The sequence below is a fragment of the Cherax quadricarinatus genome, chromosome 42, assembly GCF_038502225.1.
Source record: "Cherax quadricarinatus isolate ZL_2023a chromosome 42, ASM3850222v1, whole genome shotgun sequence".
NCBI classification, from domain to species: Eukaryota; Metazoa; Arthropoda; class Malacostraca; order Decapoda; family Parastacidae; genus Cherax; species Cherax quadricarinatus.
This window is the reverse complement of record NC_091333.1, coordinates 526,245-553,399: the sequence shown is the minus strand read 5'-3', so window position 1 is coordinate 553,399 and position 27,155 is coordinate 526,245. Positions and strand designations below refer to the sequence as shown.

At 38.9% G+C, this 27,155-nt stretch overlaps 1 protein-coding gene across 2 annotated transcripts in view; it reads right to left on the bottom strand.

Annotated features, from left to right (window-relative positions):
• Window positions 1-1,774: 1,774 nt before the first annotated feature.
• Window positions 1,775-27,155, bottom strand: part of LOC128695564 (uncharacterized) — a 32,666-nt gene continuing 7,285 nt past the window's right edge. Inside the window, exons 1-5 of one of the 2 annotated variants that reach the window (XM_053786252.2) lie at window positions 24,232-24,346; window positions 17,105-19,597; window positions 13,495-13,638; window positions 9,247-9,531; window positions 1,775-5,548 (exon numbers count right to left, since the gene is read on the bottom strand). In XM_053786252.2, coding sequence (XP_053642227.1) covers window positions 3,842-5,548; window positions 9,247-9,531; window positions 13,495-13,638; window positions 17,105-19,594 — 4,626 coding nt within the window. In that variant the 5' untranslated portion in view covers window positions 19,595-19,597; window positions 24,232-24,346 and the 3' untranslated portion in view covers window positions 1,775-3,841. Of the gene's footprint in view, window positions 5,549-9,246; window positions 9,532-13,494; window positions 13,639-17,104; window positions 19,598-24,231; window positions 24,347-27,155 lie in introns of those variants that run through there. The other variant, XM_070093183.1, reaches the window with a different exon arrangement.

Below are 27,155 nucleotides of genomic sequence, written 5' to 3'. Positions count from 1 at the left end.
GGAGACTGAAGACAGTAATGTACTATCTGGGAAGGAAAAAGCAATGAAATTCTTCTTCCTTCCCAGATGGTACACTAACCCAAATCTGTTTCCTGAGGCCCATACACAAAAAATGATCAGCAGCACAAACTCAGTGTGCAAACATAAAGAGTGGCATTCAAGAACAGACTCATAACACTTGACCTTATTTATTTAAATGATTCTTGAGTATGTAGTAGTATGGAACCCTCATCTAGTAACAGTGAAAACAGAAAAAACAATTAAAGGAGTGCATCTTGACTGGGGCATGAATTGAAGGAAATGATCTACATATTTAGACAGAAGAACAAGAGGGAATATAGAACAACATACAAAATACTCTTGAAGAATAAACAGGATAGGCTTTTCAAAAGATGTTGGGGCACAGTTGGAAACTGCCTCCCCAATAAGCTGCAGGTATATCAGAAAACATTTCAGTAGTAAAGAAATGGAATGGACTAAACATAGTGGAACTAGACTCTACACGAGGGTTCAAAAAACAATAGGACGGCTCAATCACTTCAGTCGGTTGAAAGTCAAAAGGTGGCAATTATACACAAAAATCTAAGAAACATGTAATCTAAAATTTAAGGTAACTAATTCTGTGGCAGTTTTGTTAAGGAACTACTATAAGAATAAAGGCTAAACTTGAGCCTACAGAGCTGATAACAAATTTCACACAACCATAATATCATAACAGTTATCATATGAAACACTTTTATTCAACACCATACAGTTTTCTTACAGATCTTTCACAATGCACATATAAGCTAAAAATTTAAATATACATATTGCACCAATAAGTTTCACAAAATTACAATACTGTACTTCTCAGTAACATTGCATGACTCGTCACTTGGTACTTTAAAAAGTTACAATTAAAATAAAAATTGTATCTGCTAAATCTGTTGGTATTCAAGTTATAAAACTCCTATATAATATAAAAATCTTCATATACAATACTTAAGAACCAATTTATAAAAAAATGCCATCAAGTTCTTTCAAATGAATCTCAAATTAAAAAATTCTTGCTATATTTTTGCATATAAAGTAGAACCACGTTAGTCTGTAAATTTGTATTATAGATACAAGCTGATTTTAAAAAATTTACAAACTGTATACTGATTATAAACAATTAGCCGAACCCCCTAAACTAGCAATTTTCTTGGATACTCGCAAGCTCTCAAGAATGTTTTTCTGTAATCTCGGGATTTTTTGATGTTATGAACCTCTAGTGGAGTTTTTATATAAATATATTTAAAATGCATTTTGCTGTTTAAATTATATTTAATTTTTCCATGAAGTTCCAAGATATAACTGATATATCTCTACTCAGGATCACAAATCTACATCTGGTCTGTGCTGGACACTGTTAAGAAAGAGCGAGAAAGTGCCAAATCACCAATACCATTATATACAATACTCCACATCAAAGGCAAACTGATACCACAGCATATGCACATGAATTAAAAATAATTACTACAGGCTTTAACATGCAAATTTTAAAACAAATATATTATGCCATGTATCTAAATTATGAACATGAGCATGAAAATGATTGTATTTTCAGCTTAATGTGGCAACACAGAGTATTTAGTGCAAATGAATACAGTATAGCCAAACCCTTAAATTTATTAGCTTCATAACTAATGTGCTTCGATTAATCCTATTATTATGATGCATTTAAATCAAGCGCAAAACCAGCAGGGGTCATGCTGCATTGCATTTGAAAGTGGGTGTATAAAGGGGGGGGGGGGTTATAGTAGAGGTAACGTCAGCACAAGTGTGAAATGGAAGTCATAATGGGTGCGATAGGCCAAGTATCAGTTGAAGTATGCATGGAAGGTGGGAATACAGTATTTCACTTTCACTACACAACACTTACTGAAGGCCATTTCACGAACAACTTCAATTACAGTCTTTACAAGTTCTTGTGCTCATTATCCTTATTTGACTTGCATGACCCCTAAACTGAAAACTAATAGATGGGTTTTGTTTAAAATATGCATGCTGGATTGCTCGCACCCAAATTTCTCTTTTCTCGTTTTACTTTATTAATGTTAATATTAACCAGATTAGAACAATACTTAAAGAAATATGGCCTCTGAAAAGCAAAATCAGCCCAAAACAAACAATACTGTGGTATTTGCAAACTCTGAAATCATGAGGACATTTAGGAACCAAATCATCACAAATCTGGGGGATTAACATTAGAAAGAGAACTACTACTATTAGTACTTCTACTACTACAGTGAGTTGTAAGTACACATTTTTCATTTTTCCCCTCCCTGTACGTGCAACTTAGACTTCATGCACCCCTAGATGCACAGATATTTTTCATAGATGTCCTGACCCTGATGAGTGTTTTTTCGGGGTTCGACTGTACATTATCTAAGAAAATATTATGTTGTATATCTGAAGCTACACAATTTAATAAAGTTAGTAAATTTATTTTAAACTAAAATTTCATACATTTAAACTGCCTATTTATAAAAAAAATTCTGATAGCTATTTCCAATGGGAAGTTCCCTTCCTTGAAGATATAACCTCCTATAATCTATCGAGACATTTCAACTACAGAACCTTGAAACATTTAGTAAATAATTTCACATGGTCAAATTTGGCTAAATACAAGTGTACCATTTAGCACTTGCAATCACAACAAAATTCACAGGTACCTACAATTTGTAGGGGAAACTTCAGACAATGTTTCGGTCCTTCCTGAAACATTATGTCAGGACAGAAAGGTGGTCCAAAATTTCATCTTCAAATTTTTAGTTAGTTGTAAATTGCTCCAGCCATAGCATTGTGACCTTCATGAACAGGACTGATTGTGCAAAATTAATTTTGCCTAATCAAATATACAGAAGAAAAATAGAAGCACACTGAAATAAGAAGAAAATTATTAAAAAATAATGAGTATAAAGTTTACACATTAAAAACAAACGCATTAATTGCAGTTGAAAAATACAGTGAAATCTTGAGAGGTTTAACTTTAAATTTTTTTTATACCATGCAAAAATTAGACAATTTTAAAATAATTCAATCACAGAGATTAATAAAACTAATAAATTATTGAGAGGTTAGCCTTGTTTAAAATTCTGGCCACATCTAAAAGAGCTGGAACTTATTGCCAACATAAAACTGGGTGGCAAAGAGAACCAATGGAAGCAGATTATCGGGGTTCTACTTTATTTCTACCATTGTTTACTTAATGTATGGACAGTCAATTATGTTATTTATAGATGTTTGGCAAGGACAGCCAACAAAGACATTAACAGCAACACAACATAAAGACAAGCCTTTAATACAGGTAATATTTCACTTGGGTTGAGCTTTATGCTAACTGAAAGACACAGCAAAAGATGAGCTTATACACATAGTATGTATACAGTATTCCACTGCAATAGTAGAGAGAAAGCAAGAGGAAGTCGATTTGCTGGAAAAGGTTTGTTAAGCAATTGAGCACTGTGATCACCAGAAGCAAAAATAATTAACATGACACAACCAGGCCCAATTAATGAATAGCCAACCAAATCCATGAACACATTCCCCCTTCCTCTTTGCGACTAGGATATACAAGCTCTTATTTTCTGTGTTCTTTCCAATTGGCTTGATAAAGCTCCTTCTGTGCAAAACATTGTCTACAATAAAAGACTGCCTTTATATCATGTTTCTATTTTACATTATCTATACTTTTTAGAAAAATATTATTTCTGTATCTGGCACTGAATGATGACATTCTCTAACTTCGCATTTGATTAATACTTTGCCAACAGAAACTAGACATTTGTACCTAAGTTTCTTTACAGTTAAAATTTCCTTACAATTCTTCATGAACAGCATGTCTCTCAACATGGAATGCCTTCATATGTACATTATAATTACTTTTTTGAGTAAAATCTTTGCGGCAAATGGTACATTCATACGGCATTTCACCCGTGTGAATCCTGACATGATTGTCAAGATTGTATTTCCGAAAGAAAGCCTTACCACAAAAGGCACACTTGTGCTGTTTTTCACCAGAATGCTCACGTACATGCAGCTGCAAATTATTTTTATGAATAAAAGATTTTCCACATTCATTGCATGTGAAAGGACGAATGTTTTTATGACTACGTATATGAGCTTCTAAATCCTTTTTACGATGGAAACTTCGCTCGCATAGCTTACATTTATGTGGCCTATCACGCACACCCATATGAACCCATTTATGAGCATCTAAATTACATTTCACTGCAAAACTTCGGTTACATATATTGCACTTAAAGGGCTTTACTCCAGTATGCGTCCGTAAATGTAAGGCAAGTGAAGATTTCTTAAACACTTTGCAGCATACATGACAAGTTGAATTGTTTTCGGATTTTCCATCTGACGTTTGGTGGTGTGGATCATGTTTCTGACGGATATGTTTGGTCAGACTGGACTGGTGAATGAAGCACTCTCCACACTGCTGGCATTTCTTAGGCCATCTCTCGTGAGTTTCTCGATGCCATGCTAATTTTTTCTCAGAGGGAAAGACTTCATTGCACGTATTACACATGAAGTCCCTCCGTACCTTAGTTTTACCTTTGTGTTTTGAATGTGCCTTAAGCTTGTGCTTATTTAAGCATACAATATTTTTATAGGTTTTTTGACAAACATCACAGTCAACCTCTTGGCCATCCATATGAGTGACCAAATGCCGCTTGAGAGCTTGCCGCGTTGCAAAGGCGCTACTACATGATACACAATGAAATGGTCGTTCACCAGTGTGAGTCCGTGAGTGCACCTCTAATTCTGATCTCCTCTGGAATCTCCTACCACATTCCTTACATTCAAAGAGCACCAAACCCATATGGAAGAGTTGATGCTGAGACCAAGAATACCGATTTGGATACGTACGATTACAAATGAGACACTTCAAGTCTGCCATCGTGTGTGTTTTCATATGTTTTATTTTTAAGATTCTTTTTTTGAATACCACATGGCATATCTGACAAGTGACACGAGATTTAAAAACCATCTTTCGATGTTCAAAGAGTGTCTCTGCTGATGGGAATCTTGAACTACATTCAGGGCATTTGTATTCCCCATTTGAAGCAAATGACTCTAGCATTGAGCGTGTTTCATCTTGCATTGCACCCATTTCTTCTTTACAGTGCAATAGTGATATGCCTGAATCTTCCTCAGCATCCTTTTTAATCCCTAACTGAATTAATTTGACTTGTGCTGCACTTCTAATTGCCCCCGATTTTTCCATAGCCTCTGCACAAGGTGAATGCTGACCAGCATGGAGTAACTTTTCCTTAAGACTCTTGAACATTTTATTACACTCAAGACACTTCCAGTGATCTAGGTCGAGAGGACCACGATTGGTAACACCTGACTCTGAATCACTGTCACCATAACAATCAGACTCGTACTCAAATTCATAGTCCTCATCTTCTTTGGTAGGTTTTGGAAGGTTAGAGACTTGAAGACCAGAAGTTGATGGGACTGGAGACAGCTGGCGATTTAGATTATTGCAGGTGTTTTCAAGTGACAGCATCTGTTTTGGAAGAACATTCTGTTAACATATTATAATACAATTATCATCTGTTATATAATAGGTCATGGTGCAATACCTAGTTTATAACACTTTCAAACTGATAAATTAATAGTGCCAACATTGTATTAAAAAACTCATTCCTTCTTTCACATACTCTATTTTTTTTTTTCAACAGGTCGGCCGTCTCCCACCGAGGCAGGGTGACCCAAAAAGAAAATACTTTCATCACCATTCAAAACTGTCACCTCACTCGTGCATAATCACTGTCTTTGCAGAGGCACCCAGATACAACAGTATAGAAGAATAAAAGAAATTCAGCGGCCTGTCTTATAACTTATACCCTGTATGTTGTGGGTAAAGTACAATGTTGCCCAACAACTTTGCAAGCTGAAAACTTGTTAGTGATTCATTTACTTTAATTCTACTCATTTTTGTTGTCCATTTATGACCAATGAGTCAATGTGCACACTCAAAAAGTACAACTTTATTATCATTCAATACACAGGTACAATGGACCCCCAGTTAACGATATTTTTTCACTCCAGAAGTATGTTTAGGTGCCAGTACTGACCGAATTTGTTCCCATAAGGAATATTGTGAAGTAGATTGGTCCATTTCAGACCCCCAAACATACACATACAAACGCACTTACATAAATACACTTACATAATTGGTCGCATTCGGAGGTGATCGTTATGCGGGGGTCCACTGTAATTTGTTCAGCTAGAAGTAACATGTCATTCAGTATGTTTTCTCCAACAAAACACTCCCACTGAAAACAATACACAGCCCTTCTCCTGAATGCATCCCTTACTCCTCAGAGTTACATTCAATATACCTGTCCAGCTTTTATAATCAAAAGTAATAAAAAACTGTAAATAAAATGTTTTGTATGCATTACAAATTTATGTGCAACAACAGAGGGTGACTCCTCCCAGAGCATTATCTCCTGCCCTCCCTACTGAGGGTTGGGTACGTGTAAAAATAAAACTTTTACATGCAGGGTCACATCCAGCAAAGCTTCTGGATGAGTATGGGAATTATCAAGAATATAGAGAGCCTTGAATGCAAGATTCTTGCTGTGCAGGTAAAGCTTTACTTCAGGAATAAGGTGATGCTTAAACCAGTCAATAAATATTTCCTCTGTCATGCATGCATGCTGACTGGTTTGACCTCCAAATTACTGGCAAGGCGTTTTTATCTACACCTTTCAAAGTACGAGGATTCTTAGAGCAGTAAATAACCATGGGCTTACACTTGAAATCCCGTGATGCATTACCGCAAAGGAGTAAGGAAAAGCGATCCTTTGCTGCCTTGAAGCCCGGTGCAGCCCCACAGACAGTGGTTTCACCCACAGCCAGGCGGCAGTCCGAGCTAGGGAGATATCCCGCAAGGGACTCTCCAGCTTTTTTTTCCTTCCCGCAAACCAAACTGTTAAGTTGATTTTATGAAGTTTTGTACAAAATTATGCCACAATTTTTCAGTGTAATAACCAAAATGTGCCAAATAAATCTGTGTAATATTAGGGTCTACTGTATACACACCCCTCTGGGTTTTCTTCTATTTTCTTACTAGTTCTTGTTCTTGTTTATTTCATCTCCATGGGGAAATTAAACAATTCTTCCTCTGTAAGCCATGCATGTCACAGGAGGCGACTAACATGCCGGGAGCAAGGAGCTAGTAACCCCCTCTCCTGTATACATTACTAAAGTTAAAAACAAACTTTTTCTTTTTGAGCCACCCTGCTTTGGCAAGACACAGCCGGTTTATTGTAAGAAAGTAGTCTACCGAGTACAGTAGGTAAAGTGTATGGTAGGGTTATTATTAAAAGAATTGAAGGCAAGACAGAGCAGTATTGCAGATGAAAAAGGAGGCTTAAGACTGGGTAGGGGATGTGTAGCCCAAGTATTTACATTGAAGCATACAAGTGAACAATATTTAGATAAAGGTAGGGATGTTTTCATTGCATTTATGGATTTAGAAAAGGCATATGATAAGGTGGATAGGGAAGCAATGTGGCAGATGTTGCAAGTGTATGGGATAGGCAGTAAGTTACTAAATGCTGTAAAGAGTTTTCATGAGGATAATGAGGCTCAGGTTAGGGTGTGTAGGAGAGAGGGAGATCACTTTCCGGTAAGAGTAGGCCTTAGACAGGGGTGTGTTATGTCACCATGGTTAACATATTTATAGATGGAGTTGTTAAAGAAGTAAATTCTAGGGTGTTTGAGAGAGGGGTGGGATTAAATTATGGAGAATCAAATACAAAATGGGAGTTGTCACAGATACTTTTTGCTGATGATACTGTGCTTTTGGGAGATTCTAAAGAGAAGGTGCAAAGGTTACTGGATGAGTTTGAGAGGGTGTGTAAAGAAAATTGAAAGGAAACAGATAAGAGTAAGGTGATGAAGGTATTAAATGAGCTAGGCAAGGAAAAATTGGATATCACATTGGAGGGAGGGCATATGGAAGAAGTAAATGCTCAGATATTTGGGAGTAGATCTGTCAGCAGATAGGTTAATGAAGGATGAGGTTAACCATAGAAACGAAGGAAAAAAGGTGAGTGGTGCTTTGAGGTGTCTGTGGAGACGAATAACGTTATCCAAAGAGGCAAAGAAGGGAATGTATGAGAGTATAGAGGCTCCAACACTCTTATATGGATGTGAAGCATGGGTTGTGAATGCTGCAGCGAGGAGGAGGTTGAAGGTAGTGGAGATGTTGTGTCTAACAGCAATGTGTGGTGTAGATATTATGCAGAGAATTTGTGGTGTGGAAATTAGGTGTGGAGTTGCAAAAAAATATTATTCGGAGGGATGAAGACATGTTATTGAGGTGGTTTGGCCATTTATAAAGGATGGAGCAAAATAGAATGACTTGGAAGATGTATAAATCTGTAGTGGAGGGGAGGAGGGGTAGGGGTCATCTTAGGAAAGGATGGAGGGAGGGGATAAAAGAGGTTTTGTGTGCAAGGGGATTGGACATACAGCAGGCATGTGTGAGCATGTCAGACAGAAATGAATGGAGACGAATGGTTTTTTGGGACCTGACGAGCTGTTGGAGTGTAAGCAGGGTAATATTTTGTGAAGGGATTCAGGGAAACCAGGAGTGGGAAGTACAATGCCACTAGCTGTTTGGAGTGACATCTAAACTGTCATATCTGAGCACCTCTGCAAAGACAGTGATTATGTGTGAATGATGGTGAAAGTTTTCTTTTTTGGGTCACCCTGCTTCGGTAGGAGACAACTGACAGCTATGAAAGTTAAGACACATGTGCAACATCTGGATATCTTTATTGTAGACGTTTCGCCATCCAGTGGTTTTATCAATACAGATTCTAGATGGCAAATCACCTACAATGAAGATATCCAGATGTTGCACGTGTCTTAACTTTCATATTGTCGGTATTTTATACCTTTCTTGCACAACTGACAGTTACTTTAAGAAAACAGACTGTGTAGTCACAAAAAAGAAACATGTTACACTGACAGCAAACAGCATTTACCCGCCTAAACAAACGTATGACTGGGAGTTTTCTATCCTTTATATAGATACGTAATGTAATTCTATGGACACAACTGTAATGCATATTTTTCTAAATATTCTGATTTAGAGCTTTCACCAATAACTATGCTAATTTCTGAATTCAGCAATATTCATTTAATTCATATTCACAATCTCAGAACATTAAGTTAAATGCTTACCTTAGAGCCGAGTTTTGAATCTTCCATCAAGTCAGCAAAAGTAACTTGTGATGGTGTCAGTGAGACAATCCCATTATAAAAATGCGATGAGGAAGTAGAAGTTGCAGTTTCTTGATGGGATGTGGGGAACAACTGAGTAATATTAAGACCCATAGGTGGTAAAACAGTACAGCATTCATCAGCAGCAAGATGCATTGTTGTTTCTGCAGGGGGCATTTCTACTACACCATCCTCTGTATGTCCTCCAACAAGGCTTGATATAGATCCATTCTGCCCTGATTCAATCTGATGAGATTATGTATATTTTAGTTACAGTATATTCCCAACTTATGATGTTTCATACTTTTGAAAATGGCACTGTGAAACCAATCAATTAATTATCTATGAATGATGATCTACAATTAAAATCATTGCAAATATTCAAACAGATTACAGAATTTAAAATATTTCTGCTGTTTTTACCAAATACTCTCATACTTTGTGCATGCTCATTTTATACACAATGTTCAAATTTGGTAGAGTTTGAGCAAGAAATATAGATTTAATTTTGATATCTTTCTTAATCTCTATGAGGAAGTGGAAAAGAACCCTTCCTCTGTAAGCCATGCATATCATAAGAGGCCACTAAAATGCCATGAGCAAAGGGCTAGTAACCCCTTCTCTGGTATCAATTACTAAACATAAAAAGAAAAATTTTCATTTCTTCTTTTGCAGTTCACTCTACCTCAGTGGGAGGCTTAATGCAGAACTTATTTTCATTCTCAATTAGATTTTTACTAAATACTACATTTTGTATGTTCATTTTATGTATTTATGAGAACTCACAATCGCTTGGCAGAGACTGGTCAAGAATTATAAATTTAATTACCTTCTCTTAACAATAAATTTATTTTATTTTACTTTTTTGCCAAATGCATTGGCATTTAGTGCATGGGTGGAAAGTTATGATTTCCTTTAGTCAAGATTGGGTGAAAATGGTAGTTAAATAATTCTGTTGTTCTGCTGGGCTGTGATAGCTGTTGCAAGCTCTATGTTTCTGATTATAACATGGGTGTCTGAGAAAATGGGTTCCAAATTCCGAACCATTGGTTTGTGTACAATTTTCAGGAACAGATTAGCATCCTACGTGGGGATCCTACTGTGCATACAATTTACTGTTTATCTGGCAATCATATAATGAATATGCTGAGGATTTTCTTCCTTTCAGAGCAACATTCTTTAATTTTATCTGATATTCTTCTGCAAATTTCAATGAAACAGAAAATGTGTGATGCTATTTAAATAATACGGTATACTGGTAACTGTTAGTACACATTTCTATAAAATATACTGGAAAATTTACTGAAAACATGTACATTTATTCTAGGTAGTAGGTTGGTAGACAGCAACCGCCTAGGGAGGTACTACCGTCCTGCCAAGTGAGTGTAAAACGGAAACCTGTACAGTGGACCCCCGCATAGCGATATTAATCCGTGCAAGAGAGCTCATTGTTATGCGAAATTATCGTTATGCGAATGAATTTTCCCCATAAGAAATAATGGAAATCAAAATAATCCGTGCAAGATACCCAAAAGTATGAAAAAAAATTTTTACCACATGAAATATACATTTTCCTACACACAAAGAGAAGGATACATGCATAATAGTAGAGTAGTACATGCACAATATATATTGTGCATGTACGTACTACTCTACTAAATGAAGAATAAATGACACTTACCTTTATTGAAGATGCAGCAATGACTGATGAGACACTGTGTCCTGGGAGTGCCTTTTCCTCCTGAGTACTGTAGGTCCTGTTTGGCATTTTCTTCCAGAACAGGCCTTATCACACTGTGTATGCCACTACGATTCTTAAATCTCTCAAGCCAACCTTTGCTGGCTTTAAATTCACCAATATGAGCACTAGTTCCAAGCATTTTTCCCTGTTCACCTGGGTGTTAGCTGACTGGTGTGGGTTGCATCCTGGGAGACAAGATTAAGGACCCCAATGGAAATAAGTTAGACAGTCTTTGATGACACTGACTTTTTTGGGTTATCTGGGGTTAATTGTTTCTTGGTATTCTCAATAAGCCACACCAACAACAGTGCTACAGCAGCAGCAGCAGCAGCAGCAGCTGACAGTGCTACAGCAGCAGCAGACGGTACTACAGCAGCAGCAGACGGTACTACAGCAGCAGCAGACGGTACTACAGCAGCAGCAGCAACAGCAGCTGATGGTGGTACAACAGCAGCAGCAGCTGACAGTGCTACAGCAGCAGCAGCAGCAGCAGCTGACAGTGCTACAGCAGCAGCAGACGGTACTACAGCAGCAGCAGACGGTACTACAGCAGCAGCAGACGGTACTACAGCAGCAGCAGCAACAGCAGCTGATGGTGGTACAACAGCAGCAGCAGCTGACAGTGCTACAGCAGCAGCAGCAGCAGCTGACAGTGCTACAGCAGCAGCAGACGATGCTACAGCAGCAGCAGACGATGCTACAGCAGCAGCAGACGGTACTACAGCAGCAGCAGCTGACGGTGGTACAACAACAGCAGCAGCTGACAGTGCTACAGCAGCAGCAGACGATGCTACAGCAGCAGCAGACGATGCTACAGCAGCAGCAGACGGTGCTACAGCAGCAGCAGACGGTGCTACAGCAGCAGCAGACGGTGCTACAGCAGCAGCAGACGGTGCTACAGCAGCAGCAGACGGTGCTACAGCAGCAGCAGACGGTACTACAGCAGCAGCAGCAGCTAACGGTGGTACAACAGCAGCAGCAGCAGCTGACAGTGCTACAGCAGCAGCAGACGATGCTACAGCAGCAGCAGACGATGCTACAGCAGCAGCAGACGGTACTACAGCAGCAGCTGACGGTGGTACAGCAGCAGCAGCAGCTGACGGTGGTACAGCAGCAGCAGCAGCTGACGGTGCTACAGCAGCAGCAGCAGCTGACAGTGCAGCAGCAGCTGACGGTACAGCAGCAGCTGTACCACCAATAGTAGCGATGGTTGATTGGGGTTTATTATACAACCTGGCCAGCTCGGAGACACGCACTCCACTTTCATACTTATCAATGATCTTTTTCTTCATCTCTATAGTAATTCTCACCCTTATTGCTGTAGGGTTGGCACTAGAAGCTTTCTTGGGGCCCATGGTCACTTATTTTGCAGATAAAATCACCAAAAACACTGTAATAATACGAAATGTTCCGATTGTATGCTTGGATGTTACCGCGGAGGCTGGCTGGTAAACAATGCCACCGGCGGAACATGTGAGTGTGGCTCAGGCCGCACATAGATGCGTCTCAGACGAACAGCACTGAGCGGGTTTTTTAGCGGTATGCGAGGCAAAATATTGGCGATAAAATGTAGCGGTATGCGGATTTAACGTTATGTAAGGCCAACGGTATGCGGGGGTCCACTGTAATTGTTTTACATGATGGTAGGATTGCTGGTGTCTTTTTTCTGTCTCATAAACATGCAAGATTTCAGGTACGTCTTGCTACTACAGTGGACCCCCGTTTAACAATATTTTTTCATTCCAGAAGTATGTTCAGGTGCCAGTACTGACCGAATTTGTTCCCATAAGGAATATTGTGAAGTAGATTAGTCCATTTCAGACCCCCAAACATACACGTACAAACGCACTTACATAAATACACTTACATAATTGGTTGCATTGGGAGGTGATCGTTACGCGGGGGTCCACTGTACTTCTTACACTTAGGTCACACTACACATATATGTACAAGCATATATATATATATATATATATATATATATATACACACACACCCCTCTGGGTTTTCTTCTATTTTCTTACTAGTTCTTGTTCATTTCCTGTTATCTCCATGGGAAAGTGGATTAGAATTCTTCCTCCATAAGCCATGTGTGTTCTAAGAGGAGACTAAAATGCCAGGAGCAAGGGGCTAGTAACCCCTTCTCCTGTATATATTACTAAATGTAAATGGAGAAACTTTCGTTTTTCCTTTTAGGCCACCCCACCTCGGGGGGGATACGGCCGGTGTGTTGAAAGAAAGATGTACATTTATATCTCCATGGGGAAGTGGAGAATAATACCTCCTCTGAATTCCATGCATGTCATAATAGGTTACTAAAACGCTGGAAGTAAAGGCCTAGTAACCTTTTTCCTGCTTATTAAACTGCTAAATGTTGAAAGAGGAAAAATTTATGAAAGCATATTTTCTTCACATCACCCTGTTTCAGTAGGAGACAGCTAGTGTTAAAAAAAAAAAAATTTACTTACCTGCACTGTATGTTCAAGAGGTGTAATAAGTGCAGGTGTCAAAGCATGGAAGGCTGAGGAGTCTATTGAAGGATATGTTCTTGGAGAAAGGTTCGCTGGCCCTGGCTCACCAGCAAACATGCAGCTTCGATCATAGAACATAAGCTATGAAGAAAACCATTAATTAAATACTGTATACTCTTATGATTTAAAAGCCATTTTATATTCATTACATTAAAAATGCTATTCTCCATATTTAAGCAGGAACCACTATATAACCAACTTAAAAACAGCAATAATTGTACATTTGCACACATTTGAGAATAAGTGCTAAACTTTTATGGGTTATACAGCACAACAGTGGATTAACCCTTTGAGGGTCGACAGGCCCTCTCCGAGACTCGTTCTCAGGGTCGGCCAAATTAAAAAAAAAAAAAAAAAAAAAAAAAAATCTTATGAAAAGATAGAGAATCTTTTCCCGATCATAATGACACCAAAATTATGAAATTTGATGGAAAACTTACGGAATTATGCTCTCGCGAAGTTAGCGGTCTCGGCGATGTTTACGCATCGGTGATTTTGCCCACTGAGGCCCATTTTCGGCCAATTCCACTGCACTAGTCGACAAAAAACATGAATATTTCGCTAGAACTCCATTTTTTCTATCGAATGAGTGCAAGAAACCACCCATTTACCAATTTCAACTATCCAGTACAGTGGTCAGAATTTAGCAATTTTGCCAATTTCACACAAATTTCAAAAGATGCCAATTTCTGAATAGGGTCCAGAATAAACAAGAAAGACATTCCTGGCACTAAAATGACATTTCCTTTATTCATTAGTCACGTCTCAAGGCCCCTCTTACATTCTTTTGCTTTCCACTTTGAATTTTTATTCTCACAAAAAAATTCAAGATTTACTGTTATGCAGACTACTGCATTAGTGTAAAAAATGGTATAAATAATATTGGCGCACTTGCAAAAGAATATTAGACTCACCAGTTGACGTGTATTAGACGCTTGGCATGATTTGTTTACTTTTGAACTTTGGTAAAAGTCGAACATTTCTGCTACTTTGAGCTCAATTTCAAGGTACTTTTCATTGTAAAACCAGTCAAAATCATCTCAATTTCTGTAATATGTCTTCCATTCTATAAAATGAGACCAAGAAAATTAGAATACAACAATAAATACCATACGAAAATACAGTGCAAAGTCGCTGTTTTATTCCAAAAAAAAAAAACGGTCAAAGTTTTTTTTCTTTCATTATGCACTGTGTGCTGCAGGATTTTTTTTATACTGTGCACACTGACCACATAGATCCATTCTTTCATATGTAGGCCTACCAGCTTTCTCCCACTAGATTTGAGGGCACTAGAATTTAGGCGTACTAGTACGTCAAAAACCCTGGGTCATAAGCTGTACTAGTACGTCCAAAACCCTCAAAGGGTTAAAATGCAAGAGTAGGGATGACTGGAGTCAAGGGTTAGTGAGGATGTACAATAAATGTCATAGCTGGCAATATCTGGAGTTTATCTGGAGTTTATCTGGAGAGAGTTCCGGGGGTCAACGCCCCCGCGGCCCGGTCTGTGACCAGGCCTCCTTAGGTCAGTGTCCCAGGATGCGACCCACACCAGTCGACTAACACCCAAGTACCCATTTTACTGATGGGGAACATAGACAACAGGTGGAAAGAAACACGTCCAATGTTTCTACTCTGGCTGGGAATCGAACCCAGGCCCTCACCGTGTGAAGCGAGAGCGTTAACCACCAGGCCACCAGAGCCACATATGAGGTTAGTTTCTGTTAAAAAGTCAAGAGTACAAGTCCATGCTTGCATATTTTTTAAAATATAGTTTATTAATATATGGTGAAGTGCTAAGTGTTACCTGGGAGTGCATGCACATATCTTCTTTGTCACGGTTCACAGGTTTGAACCTAAAGCATTATGCATTTTTTCTTGCAGTGGCTTGGCATAACAGTGTACATATTTAGGTGTTGATACTTTATGCAAATTAAACTAGGGGTTACTTCAAGTTAATTGCTTAAAAAAAAAAAAAAAAAAAACCAACAGTAATCAATTACAGTACTCACCCATTTGTGGTTGCAGGAGTCGAGTCATAGCTCCTGGCCCCACCTCTTCACTGATTGCTACTGAGTCCTCTTTCTCCCTGCTCCATGAGCTTTATCATACCTCATCTTAAACCTATGTATGGCTCCTGCCTCCACTATGCCACTTGCCAGACTATTCCACTTCCTGACAACTCTATGACTAAAGAAATACTTCCTAACATCTCTGACTCATCTAAGTTCTAAACTTCCAATTATGACCCCTTGCCTCTGTGTCCAATCTCTGGAACATCCTGTCTCTGTCCACCTTGTCAATTCCTCGCAGTATTTTGTATGTTGTTATCATGTCTCTCCTGACCCCTCCTGTCCTCCAGTGTTGTCAGGCCAATTTCCCTTAACCTTTCTTTGCAGGGCATTCCCCTTAGCTCTGGAACTAGTCTTGTTGCAAATAATTGCAACCCCACTCATCACAGGAGCCCACTGACACCTCGTCATGTACCATAACTCGCTGTTGCCTCCCTGTCAGATATTCCCTGATCCACTGCAGTGCCCTTTCTGTTATGCATGCCTGGTCCTCAAGCTTTTGCACCAATTCCTTGTGAGGAACTGTGTCAAAGACCTTGCAGTACAAGAAATGCAGTCTACCCACCCCTCTCTTTCATGTCTTACTTCCATTACCTTGTCATAAAACTTCAGTAGATTCGTGACACAGGATTTTCCTTCCCTGAATCCTTCCTGGTTATAGTTTATAAGCTTGTTCCATTCTAGGTGCTGTAAAAGTGTGAGCGTGTGCACATGCACATGCATGTAGCAGTCTTGGAGGCCCTCCACATTCGCGAGGGATAGGGGATCAAGAACCTCGTGAATCTTGAAAATTCACGAATGTTTGGTGCGCCAATATGATGCAGGGAAATATAATACTGTACTGTAGCATTCATGAATGTTTTGATGTGCAAATATATTGTAGGGAAATATAATAATAGCATTTACTTAGCCAAACAATACTGCTTCCTAAACCTATTGAACCATGAACAATTATAAAACACACAAAAACATCATAAAATATTGTATACACGTTATGGTTTATGGCTGCCGGTTGAGGGGGCAAGAGAGAGGGTAGTTGGGACGCAGCGGGAAGTGTTTTCCTGTACTTTTTTCCCTCCATAGGCATTTGGCTGGGCATTTGCCAATGTTCGAAGCTCGCGAAAGTGGAGGGCTAGCTGTATATGGCAGTCTGCTGCTGGGTGTATTTGTAATGTAGCAGATGTTATGCAGCACATAAGTATTGGAAAGCAGAAAGAAAATTAGAAAACTTTAGTTTTCTCATTTCTACTCCTGCAACTACAAATAAAGTTTTAAGAGTAACTTAGTGCTGGTACCAAAAGTTTAATTAAAAAAATTTTCTAGTGCATTATATCCCAAGAAGATAAGAGCAGCCTCCAAAAAAAAAAAAAAAATTCAAACAAATAAGGAGTTTGTTAAAGAAAAAAATACAAACACACAAGGTTAAAACTTCCGACCACAAATATGTAATTACACACTGAACCTAAAATTTAACTTACATCTTGTAGTTCTTCATGAGGTGTGGCTCTTTCACTATCACTGTCAGCTAAGGTTTCTGATGCTTTCAGGGACATAACTTCCTCTGTTTGCTGACTGTTCAGTTCCCGTTCAAACATCTGGTCATCTTGAAAGATATTTTCATTTCCTAAATCCCCAACTAAACTTGGGTCATCTACTAACTCTTCCTCCTGTTCTTGTGTCGATGTTTCAATTTTTTCCCCTAAGCTGGTGGAAGAACTCAGCACTGGTTGGTTCTGACAAGTTTGATTTGACTGATAAGATGCTGTTCTACTTGCGGAAGAACTGGACTGTGAACTACAGAGGGGTTCAATCTTGCATTTAACATCCTGTTTCTTCTCTCTCTCATTCTCTTCAAGCGTAGAAGGTATGCAATGCTGCTTCTCATAGCCAGTCACATAGGATTTGTTCATTTTTCTTGGGGGCATTTTTTGACTAGAGGTTCCATTCACAATCGATGAACTTGTACTTGGTAGGTTTGAAGAATTTTCACCAGCAAAGACCTCTTCAACAGCTCCAAGCACTTGTTCTTCAACATATACCATTTCCTGTAAAGTTGAATCATCTAAGAGAGTATTAAGGGTGCGGTCAGATGTTAAAAAACTAAGTGGTGGTTCATCTTCACAGCACAACCCACTTTCATTCTGTTCCTCACTTTTATTTGTTTCAATATTTTGGCTTGCACTGCCAGATGTTTGTTCAACATAGGTGAAATTGCCAGGTATTCTTGAAGCATTACAGATGGCAACATTGATTCCAGAATCACTAACCTCAACCTTTCTGGATGAAATTCGCTTTGATCTTGTTTCGTTATTTTTATCAGCAGAATTAGAGGATACTTCAAAAGAAATCTTGTGGCCATCCCTTTCGTACGAAGCCTTATCACTACGAACATTTATGCCAGTTGTATGACCATGTGAAATGCCACTACAGCCTGATGTATGGCCATTATGACCCCTATCATCAAAAATAACCTGAATTGGTTCATTTACCGGTATGCAATATGGACTTAATGTTTCATGACGAGCAAAACTGTCTAACCCATTTTCAATTGTTATATTATGAGCAGGTGAAGGAACATTTGGATCAATGTGAATACTGGAGGAATTTTTAAATTCTGAACTGTTTCTGCATCTGCTTGATATGGGTACAACCAAGGTCGTTGCCAAGGGATCAACTTCTTGTTTACTTTCTCCATACTGCTGATCATCATCAAATCCATGTGTATTATCACTATCATCTAAATCTGAATCTATCCTTAAAGGATTTTCTTCAATACATTCTTCAGAAACGTCTCCTCGAAGGCCATTAGATGAAGCACCATATACATCTTCCTTCACTTCATAGCAAACTACTCCATTTTTGCCAGGAAAAAAGACTGTTTTCTTTTTTCCTGTACTAGTTGAGGGTTGATTTTCTGTGTTTTCACTTTCTCCCTGACTATCATTCATCAACAATGCTCTAACCAATTCCTGATTTATAATTTCTTTTAATCGTTTCTTCTGCCAAACTAAATCTTTAGGCAATGCAATACTTATATTTTTACCTATATTTATAATTGCTTTCTGACTTACTGATGCTGGTTCATGTCTTTGCTTAAAATAATTCCTATCATTACTTAAAATAGTTTGGTTTGTATTTGCTTCCATTCTGTACGAGTTCTCTACAGAAGGTAATTGAACCCCATCTTGGGTTTGTTGAGAACATGGTTCCTCTATATAACAGACTGGAGGCTCTGGCAATAGTGGCCTTGGAGGTCTGCGAGGCTGGTTATTATATAATCCTCCAATCACTGTTCCAGGTGCAGCAATAGATACAGGAGCAGCAGGCTGATGTTTAATAGGTACAGATTGTGTTGCAGTGGTGGGAGTTTGAACGAAAATGGTTTGGTTAGTTGATGGTGCAGCAGCAAGCATAAGCCCCCCAGAACTAGGGATTAGATAGCTTACTCCATTGTTGCCTAGCTGTAAATTATTGGGAATTACACTTCCAGCAGGAAACATGTTGTTACTAATGATAAGGTAATTGCTTGCTGCAGCACCATGTTGCAAAGGAGTTGCTGCAAGAGGTATGCCATTTCGGGGAGGCTGTATCAGTGGTGTAGATGATTGAGGTAATGGTGCTAGGGAAGCTCCCAGGGTCTGTTCATGAGTTGGATTTCCAGCAAGTAGCAATGGTGTTTGACTGGTGCTGGTTCTAGGTGAGATGGGAGCTACATTTGCTACAGATGGAATTGGGTAAGAAGGCCTACGAGGCCTGCCAGGTGGCCGCCGGTTGGCTAATTCTGGCAGTGGATGACCATTGGTTACTGCACGGATAATGTCTTCTTTGCTGTGACGAGACAAATGTTGACTCAGGTTGGGCTGGTTGTAGCCACACACTGGACACACACTAGTGTTACCTGCAGTGCCACCGCTGCCACCACCGCTGCCGTCACTGCCAGCACCATTCCCGCCTTCCCCACCTGCCATTCTCTGCAAAATAAAGTGCTAATCATAATACTGTACATTACATACTAGTAAAATCAAAACACTTCTCCACTTGTTTATCATATATGGGGATATTTGCAGTTTGGAGGAGCATCGAATTGTAGCATCTGCGCACCTCTAGAAAGACAGTGATGGAGCAAATGGTTTCTATTTTGGTTCACCCTACTTTGGTGAGGGACAGTGTGTTTAAAAAAAATTAGTAAACAAAAAATTAAAAAATTCAATTGGGTTAGAAATATTTTTTTTTTTTTTTTGCTATCACTCACTCAATTTAGTCCTTTACATACAATCTCTTTCCTGTTCCTTAAATACAATTTATTTAATTATGAATTTTGAATTATAAAGGTCAATGTTTCAACAAATTCCCACATCCTTTAAAGAAAAAGTGTACAGTATTTCATATTCAGTGAAAACGTACTGTGTCAAACTAAAATAAAATTTACTTAATTATTGTTTAAATTGCAATAATACAGTGGAACCTCAAGTTTTCGTATGCCCTAGTTTATATGTAAAACTATAGTTATTCTCTATAAAATGTATTTTTTGTTAATAATTTTGGGTGTGTGGAATAGATTACTAGTTGAATTTACATTACAGTGGACCCTCGGTTATCGGCTGTTCCTGTTATTGGCCAACTTGGTGATTGGCTGGTTTTTTGGCTTCCGGTGATCAATCGTTATTTCAGTGATCGGCAGTTTGGGACGTGTCCGACCGCCGGCTGGGGTCGCTTGCGCGTCAGTTTGGCTCTCTCTCGGTGGGCGAGGAAGCTTCTCATACATCCAAACATTTCGCTTGTTTTCCATTTTTTCTTTTTTTGGGAGTGCAACTGCGAAATAAGTAGCCATGGCTCCAAAGAAAGTTCCTGTGGTAAAGAAAGTGAGAAACACCAGGGAATTTAAGCATGAAGTGACTGAAAATTTTCAGAGTGGTATGCGAGTGCTGGAACTTGCCAAGATGTACAGAAAAAACAAATCTACCACTACATCCATCCTGGCAAAGAAAGAACAAATCAAGGATGCTAATGTTGCGAAAGGAGTAACTTTTCTAACGAAATAAAGGTCACCAATAATGGAAGAGATGGAAAAGTTATTAATATGGATTAAGGAAAAAGAATTAGTGGGAGACATTGTTGTGGAATCTATTATTTGTGAGAAGGCAAGGCAGTTACACGAGGATCTTCTACAGAAAACTCCTGGAACAAGTGCTGCTGGTAGTGAATTTAGGGCCAGCAAAGGCTGGTTCGAGAGATTTAAGAAGCATAGTGGCATACACAGTGTTGTAAGGCATGGGGAGGCTGCAAGTTCTGACAAATGTGTGGCTGAAAAGTATGTGCAGGAATTTCAGGGGTACATAAAGGCTGAAGGATATGAACCCCACCAAGTGTTAAATTGTGATGAAACAGGCCTGTTTTGGAAGAAAATGCCAAACAGGACCTACATCACGCAGGAGGAAAAGGCACTGCCAGGACACTTGCCTATGAAAGACAGGCTTACTCTTTGTTGTGTGGTAATGCTAGTGGGGATTTTAAAGTGAAGCCTTTACTGGTGTATCACTCAGAAAATCCCACTGTGTTCAAAAAAAGCAGCGTCATCAAGAATATATTGCGTGTGATGTGGAAAGCTAATCGTAAGGCATGGGTCACAAGGCAAATTTTCAAAGAGTGGGTTAATGATGTGTTTGGCCCAAGTGTGTAAAAATACCTCCCGGAAAAGAAACTGCCACTCAAGTGCCTCCTGGTACTGGACAATGCTCCTGCACATCCTTCAGATTTGTAAGACCAAGTGTTTAGCAACTTCAGCTTTATAAAAGTAAAGTTCTAGCCTCCTAACATCACTCCTCTCTTCCAGCCCACGGACCAGCAGGTCATGTCTAACTTCAAAAAACTACACAAAAGCAATGTTTCTAAAGTGCTTTGAAAGGACCTCCGACACCGTTGACCCTAGGAGAGTTCTGGAGGAATCACTTCACTATCCTCCATTGCATAAACCTTATACAGATTGGCCATCACTAATCCTGCATCATTGGGACCTGTAGTGTGCCGGATTAGTGAGTTTGCCGGATTACTGAGTGGTTAGGTTAGAATACACTTAATTAACCTGTCAAGAGAGACTTTCTACTTTATCTTCCTCATTTTCATCACTGCTTTCTCCTCCACTAGCTTGCTGATGTGGATTTACAAATACGTATCTGCACAATTTCCGAGTCTGTATAATAAAATTTGAAATTATGCTAGCCAAAATTAGTGCCAGATTACTTATGTAACTGGATAACTGATTGCCGGATTACTGATGGCTGACCTGTAGGTAAAGCTTGGGAGGGAGTGACTTCCAGGACTTTGAACTCTGCTTGAAGAAAATTGTGGCCAGGTTGTGTCCAAGAGAGGGATTTTGAAGGGTTTGAGGCTGACCTTGTGGACTATTGGGGCACTGGGGAAGTCCCTGGGGAGGGAGGCGAGTGGCAAGGATGTGGAAGAGTTTGTGGAAGTCCACAGGGAAGAGCTAACCACTGAAGAGCTGCAAGAGCTTCAACTCGAAGAGCAACAGACTGCAGTTGAGGAATTTGCTTCAGAGGAGGAGGAAGAGGGAGTGAAAGAGGTGCCTTCTTCAGAGATTAAAGAGGTGTGGACTAGGGTGCAAGATTTTGTGGAGAAATACCATCCTGACCAAGCAGAAACAAGCCATATCTGCAACATGTTTAGTGACAAAACTGTCCCACTTCAGGGACAGGGAAATCTTAGAGATGCCAGAAACAGACCTCTATGGACAGATTTGTTGTGCAACAGGTTTTCCAGTGACTCAATCTGGTCCTAGTGGCATTAAAAGACAAAGTAGGAAAGTAACCCTGGATAAGGACTTGGTACCTGAAGTCTTTATGGAGGGGGATTCCCCTTCCAAACACTAACTCCTCCCTCTTTCCTCCCATCTTCCAGAAGCTGGCTTCTGGAAGATAAAGGTATGTAATGCTTATAAAATTGTTAAAAAAATATTTTTTTTTGTGAATACTTGTCTGGAACGGATTAATTGTATTTCCATTAATTCTTAGGGGAAATATTTCAGTTTTTGGCCATTTTGGTTTTAGGCCAAGCTTCTGGAACGGATTACGGCTGATAACCAAGGGTCCACTGTATTTCTCATGGGAAATATTAACAAAAATACATTTTATAGAGAATAACTATAGTTTTACAGACAAACTAGGGCATATGCAAACCGAGGCTCCACTGTATACAGTATTCAACAGATCAAAGGTACATACTGTATTATAACAATCTCAAGTAGAAAAATTATTAATACACTTCAGTGGCAGAAGACACTAGACTGTTAACAAGGAAGGTACACATTTGTGGCTCATGTCTCAGTGGTATCGAGTTCAGTTCACAATGAAAGGGAGGCCTGAGCTCAATCCTGGGGCAGGTGGAGATGTTACACACATTTTCTTACACCTGTTGCCCTTGTTTACCTAGATACTTGGCTTGGGTATAAAAACTATGTAGAACAAGTATTTATGACTATGCTTCACTCGTGTTGATAAAGTTCTTTCCCAAGTGAAATGTAATCCCATTAAATACTTATTCTGCATGTTTTTACATCCATTCTTGTCAGTATTATGCCTCTACATCCAGGTACAATCCCTGGTTGTTAGTCAATTACTGCATCATGGGTTACATCCTGGGAAGAGAATCAAAGAACCCCATTGGAAATAACCCATACAGGCTTTCTTGGGTTATCATCTACTATCATTCCAGGATAATAATCCAAAATGCTATGCATCCAATTGACTGAGTATTGTATATGTAATGATTTGATATACAGATTCTGAATCTAAAGCCTTCCTCTATATGGTTGTATAGTGTATGTATGGGTACTATTACTACAGGCCAATATGACCAATAAATAAAAAAAAAAAAAAAAAAAAAAAAAAAGCTGTGCATGTTATTTTTGTTGTAAGATATATAAAATTGGGGTGGAAAGATAATTTTCATATTTACAGAAAACACTTACCACATGAGTCAATTAGCAGTGGAATGAAAACATTCCAAAAATGTTAAGTCAGTAAAGCAGGGATAAAAATTAATACAAGACAAATTGGCTGGAATGCAACACTGTTGTATAGAAGCTGTAAACCTAGGCTACTAACACTGACTACAATAATATATTTTACAAATTAACTTTCTTGTGTACCCCCCGAATGAGGATGATTCTAGCGCAAAAAGTACAGCATATACTTGTCTATATAATGTTATAAAGACGTTGCTTACATACTGCAAGTTTATTCTACGAGAATATGAGCCTTAGGATAAAAACAAACATTTTTTTTAATGAATTAAAGCTAGTTCAGGTTGCCAGATACCACAACAGAATCACAAGCAATCAATAAAACACCAGACCTCAAAATTCTCTTACGATTCGCCACGTAAAAGGAGGCGCTTAGTACCACTACTACTTAGCAAGTATCATAAATTAAGAGCTTCTTAAACATTTTTTATATGGACTCAATCACAGCAACAAGACAAAGTCTGTCAACTTAAACTGAAACGCACCTGACGTTTGAGACATTTAATATAGATATTTCAGGGAGAAATATATATATTCTGCCTGTGTATATGAAGTTTAGTACCTTACCTAGCTGGCAACAGTCAATTTTCTAAGTCTTTCCGGGGTTAGAGAATCGGCATTGTGATAAAATTCCCGATTTCTACCCGACCCTTTGTTACTTCCCCTGTAATGGCGGGCGCTTAAAATACATGTCCAGAGTATTTCTTCTTTGTAATAGTCTTTCAAAACTAGATCTATTTAATCTACAACAATATAATCTTACAAAATAAATACTTTAGGAAAAATAGATTTATTTTGTTACGAGACTAGTAACCTGGAATCGTATGAACAGTGTGCTACAAAGCTTTAGTCAAGACGAGTTAATCAATAATCAGCACATTCCACTTATATTCTTTTGTTTTCGTGACTTTACATATTTTGCCTGAAATAGGCCATTACATTTTTATGTAGATAACAACCTACGTTAAGAGAGAAATGCATTTTTATACATTTTATTTTTGCAAAAATCCAACTATCATATGAAGTGAATAAATATCTTTTCCCAGTTGAGTACGAATGAAGCAATCAAATCAAGATTCAAAATTATTTATGTTGGAAGCCAAGTATATAGTTGTTATTTAAAATGGGTAAATGTAAATACTCCGGTAGCAGAGTGCATAAAAAACATAAAAGAAGAAGAATTGCAAAATATTTTTAATACTAGGAAATCTCCAATAAAGGTGAATGAATGTGCAGGCAATGTAAGCGCTTCATTGACAACATAAACAAAAGGTTGAGGAATCAGCTGAGACATGAGAAGTTGTTTACAGTTGCCGTTCAAGTATCTCCTTCCATATTAAAATCGAGAATACGCTACATTCCATTCAGAAACTTTTACTCTAATCCGTAAAACCAAATTTGATTTACACCTTAGAATTTGTAATGGATTAGTAACTCTCTTAAAGTCAATAACTTGAAAGCTTGCCCGAGTTAAATATCACATATGGATATCTTCATCGAATTCCAGCCTAGTGCAGTGTACTCGCACTTCTTAAATATAACTAAATTCAGGTCCATACCTCCCAAATACATATGTACCTACCTGTCAATTGTGATGTGTCTACTATTATCAAGAATGCAACTGTATAAACTGAATCCACTTGACTACATCAGGGTGTCTTAATGCTATTTTTTAAATAAGTGTTGAATTATGCTTAGTTACGAAAAATGCAAATTATTCTTATTTAATGTAATATTATCGTGATGTTCGCCTTAAGAAATTAAAATAAGCGAGTACATACTTGCACATACCTATGCATGTACACTCAACCATTACATTCCTTTGTACAACTATTATGTCAAAATAAAATATTTTTATGTACCGATAGACTTGGGGGCAGATGAAACCTTTTTATTATAGGTGTTTCACCCCACAGTGGGCTTTATCTAGTCGTGTGAAAACATAAGAACATAAGTAAGAAGGAGCACTACAGCAGGCCTACTGGCCCATGCGAGGCAGGTCCAAGTCGCCTACTGGCTTTTGCCAATGACCCAACCTAGTCAGGTCCTGGTCGCATCCACCCACTCGTGTATTATCTAACCTATTTTTAAAAGTACGCAACGCTTTAGCTTCTATGACGGTACTCGGGAGTTTGTTCCATTCATCCACAACTATTACCAAACCAGTGCTTTCCTATATCCTTCCTTAATTTGATTTTTTACAACTTTAAACCATTGCTTCGAGTCCTGTCTTGGCTATACATTTTTAGACGCTATTTACATCCCTGGTTGATCAGGCCCTGATCCACCATAAGGCCTGGTCACAGACCGGGCCGCGGGGGCGTTGACCCCCGGAACTCTCTCCAGGTGAACACCTCAATCATATTCCCCCCTACTTTTACGCCTTTCTAGAGTGCAGATTTAGGACCCTCAGTCTGTCTTCATAGGGAAGATTTCTGATACACGGGATCAACTTTGTCATCCTCCTTTGTAAGTTTTCCAGTGCATTTACATCAATTTTGTAATACGGTGACCAGAACTGTGCAGCATAATCTAAGTGAGACCTAACTAAGGATATATAGAATTGAAGAACAACCTGAGGACTTCTATTATTTATGGTTCTTGATATGAAGCCAAGGATTGTTAGCTTTATTGCGAACACTAATGCACTGTTGTCTTGGTTTTAGATTATTGCTAACCAGAACTCCTAAATCCTTTTCGCAATCAGTAATATTAAAGATCTACATTATTTAGTTTATATGTGGCATGGTTGTTTTCCTATCCAACATTTAGAACTTTGCATTTGTTTATATTAAACTGCATCTGCCACTTCTCCGACCACTGTACCCCTCAAGGAAGGTTCCTTGATGTTAGTGAGGGGCTCTAGATTTAGGGAATTGGATCTGTGCTCCAGTTCCCCGAATTAAGCCTGAATGCCTTCCACATCCCCCCCCCCCAAGGCGCTGTATAATCCTCCGGGACAAGATTAAGGACCCCAATGGCCTGGTGGCTAAAGCTCCCGCTTCACACACGGAGGGCCCGGGTTCGATTCCCGGCGGGTGGAAACATTCGACACGTTTCGTTGTCTGTATAGCAGCAAATCCTCCGGGACAAGATTAAGGACCCCAATGGAAATAAGTTAGACAGTCCTCGATGACGCACTGACTTTCTTGGGTTATCCTGGGTGGCTAACCCTCCGGGGTTAAAAATCCGAACGAAATCTTATCTTATCTTCCCCTTGATTATAATAATAAATCCGACCACTGCATCAGTCTGTTCAAATCATCCTGGAGTGTTCTAATGTCCTCATTAGAATGAATTGGACGGCCTATTTTGGTGTCATCAGGAAATTTGCTTATGTCGCTATTTATTCCCTCATGATGCCGTTTATGTAAATTGTGAACAAGGGGCCCCACACTGACCCCTGTGGAACGCCGCTTGTAACATGCCCCCACTCTGATTTCTTCCCATTTATGCAGACTCTGCTGCCTGTGTCAGCCATGTCTCTTCCC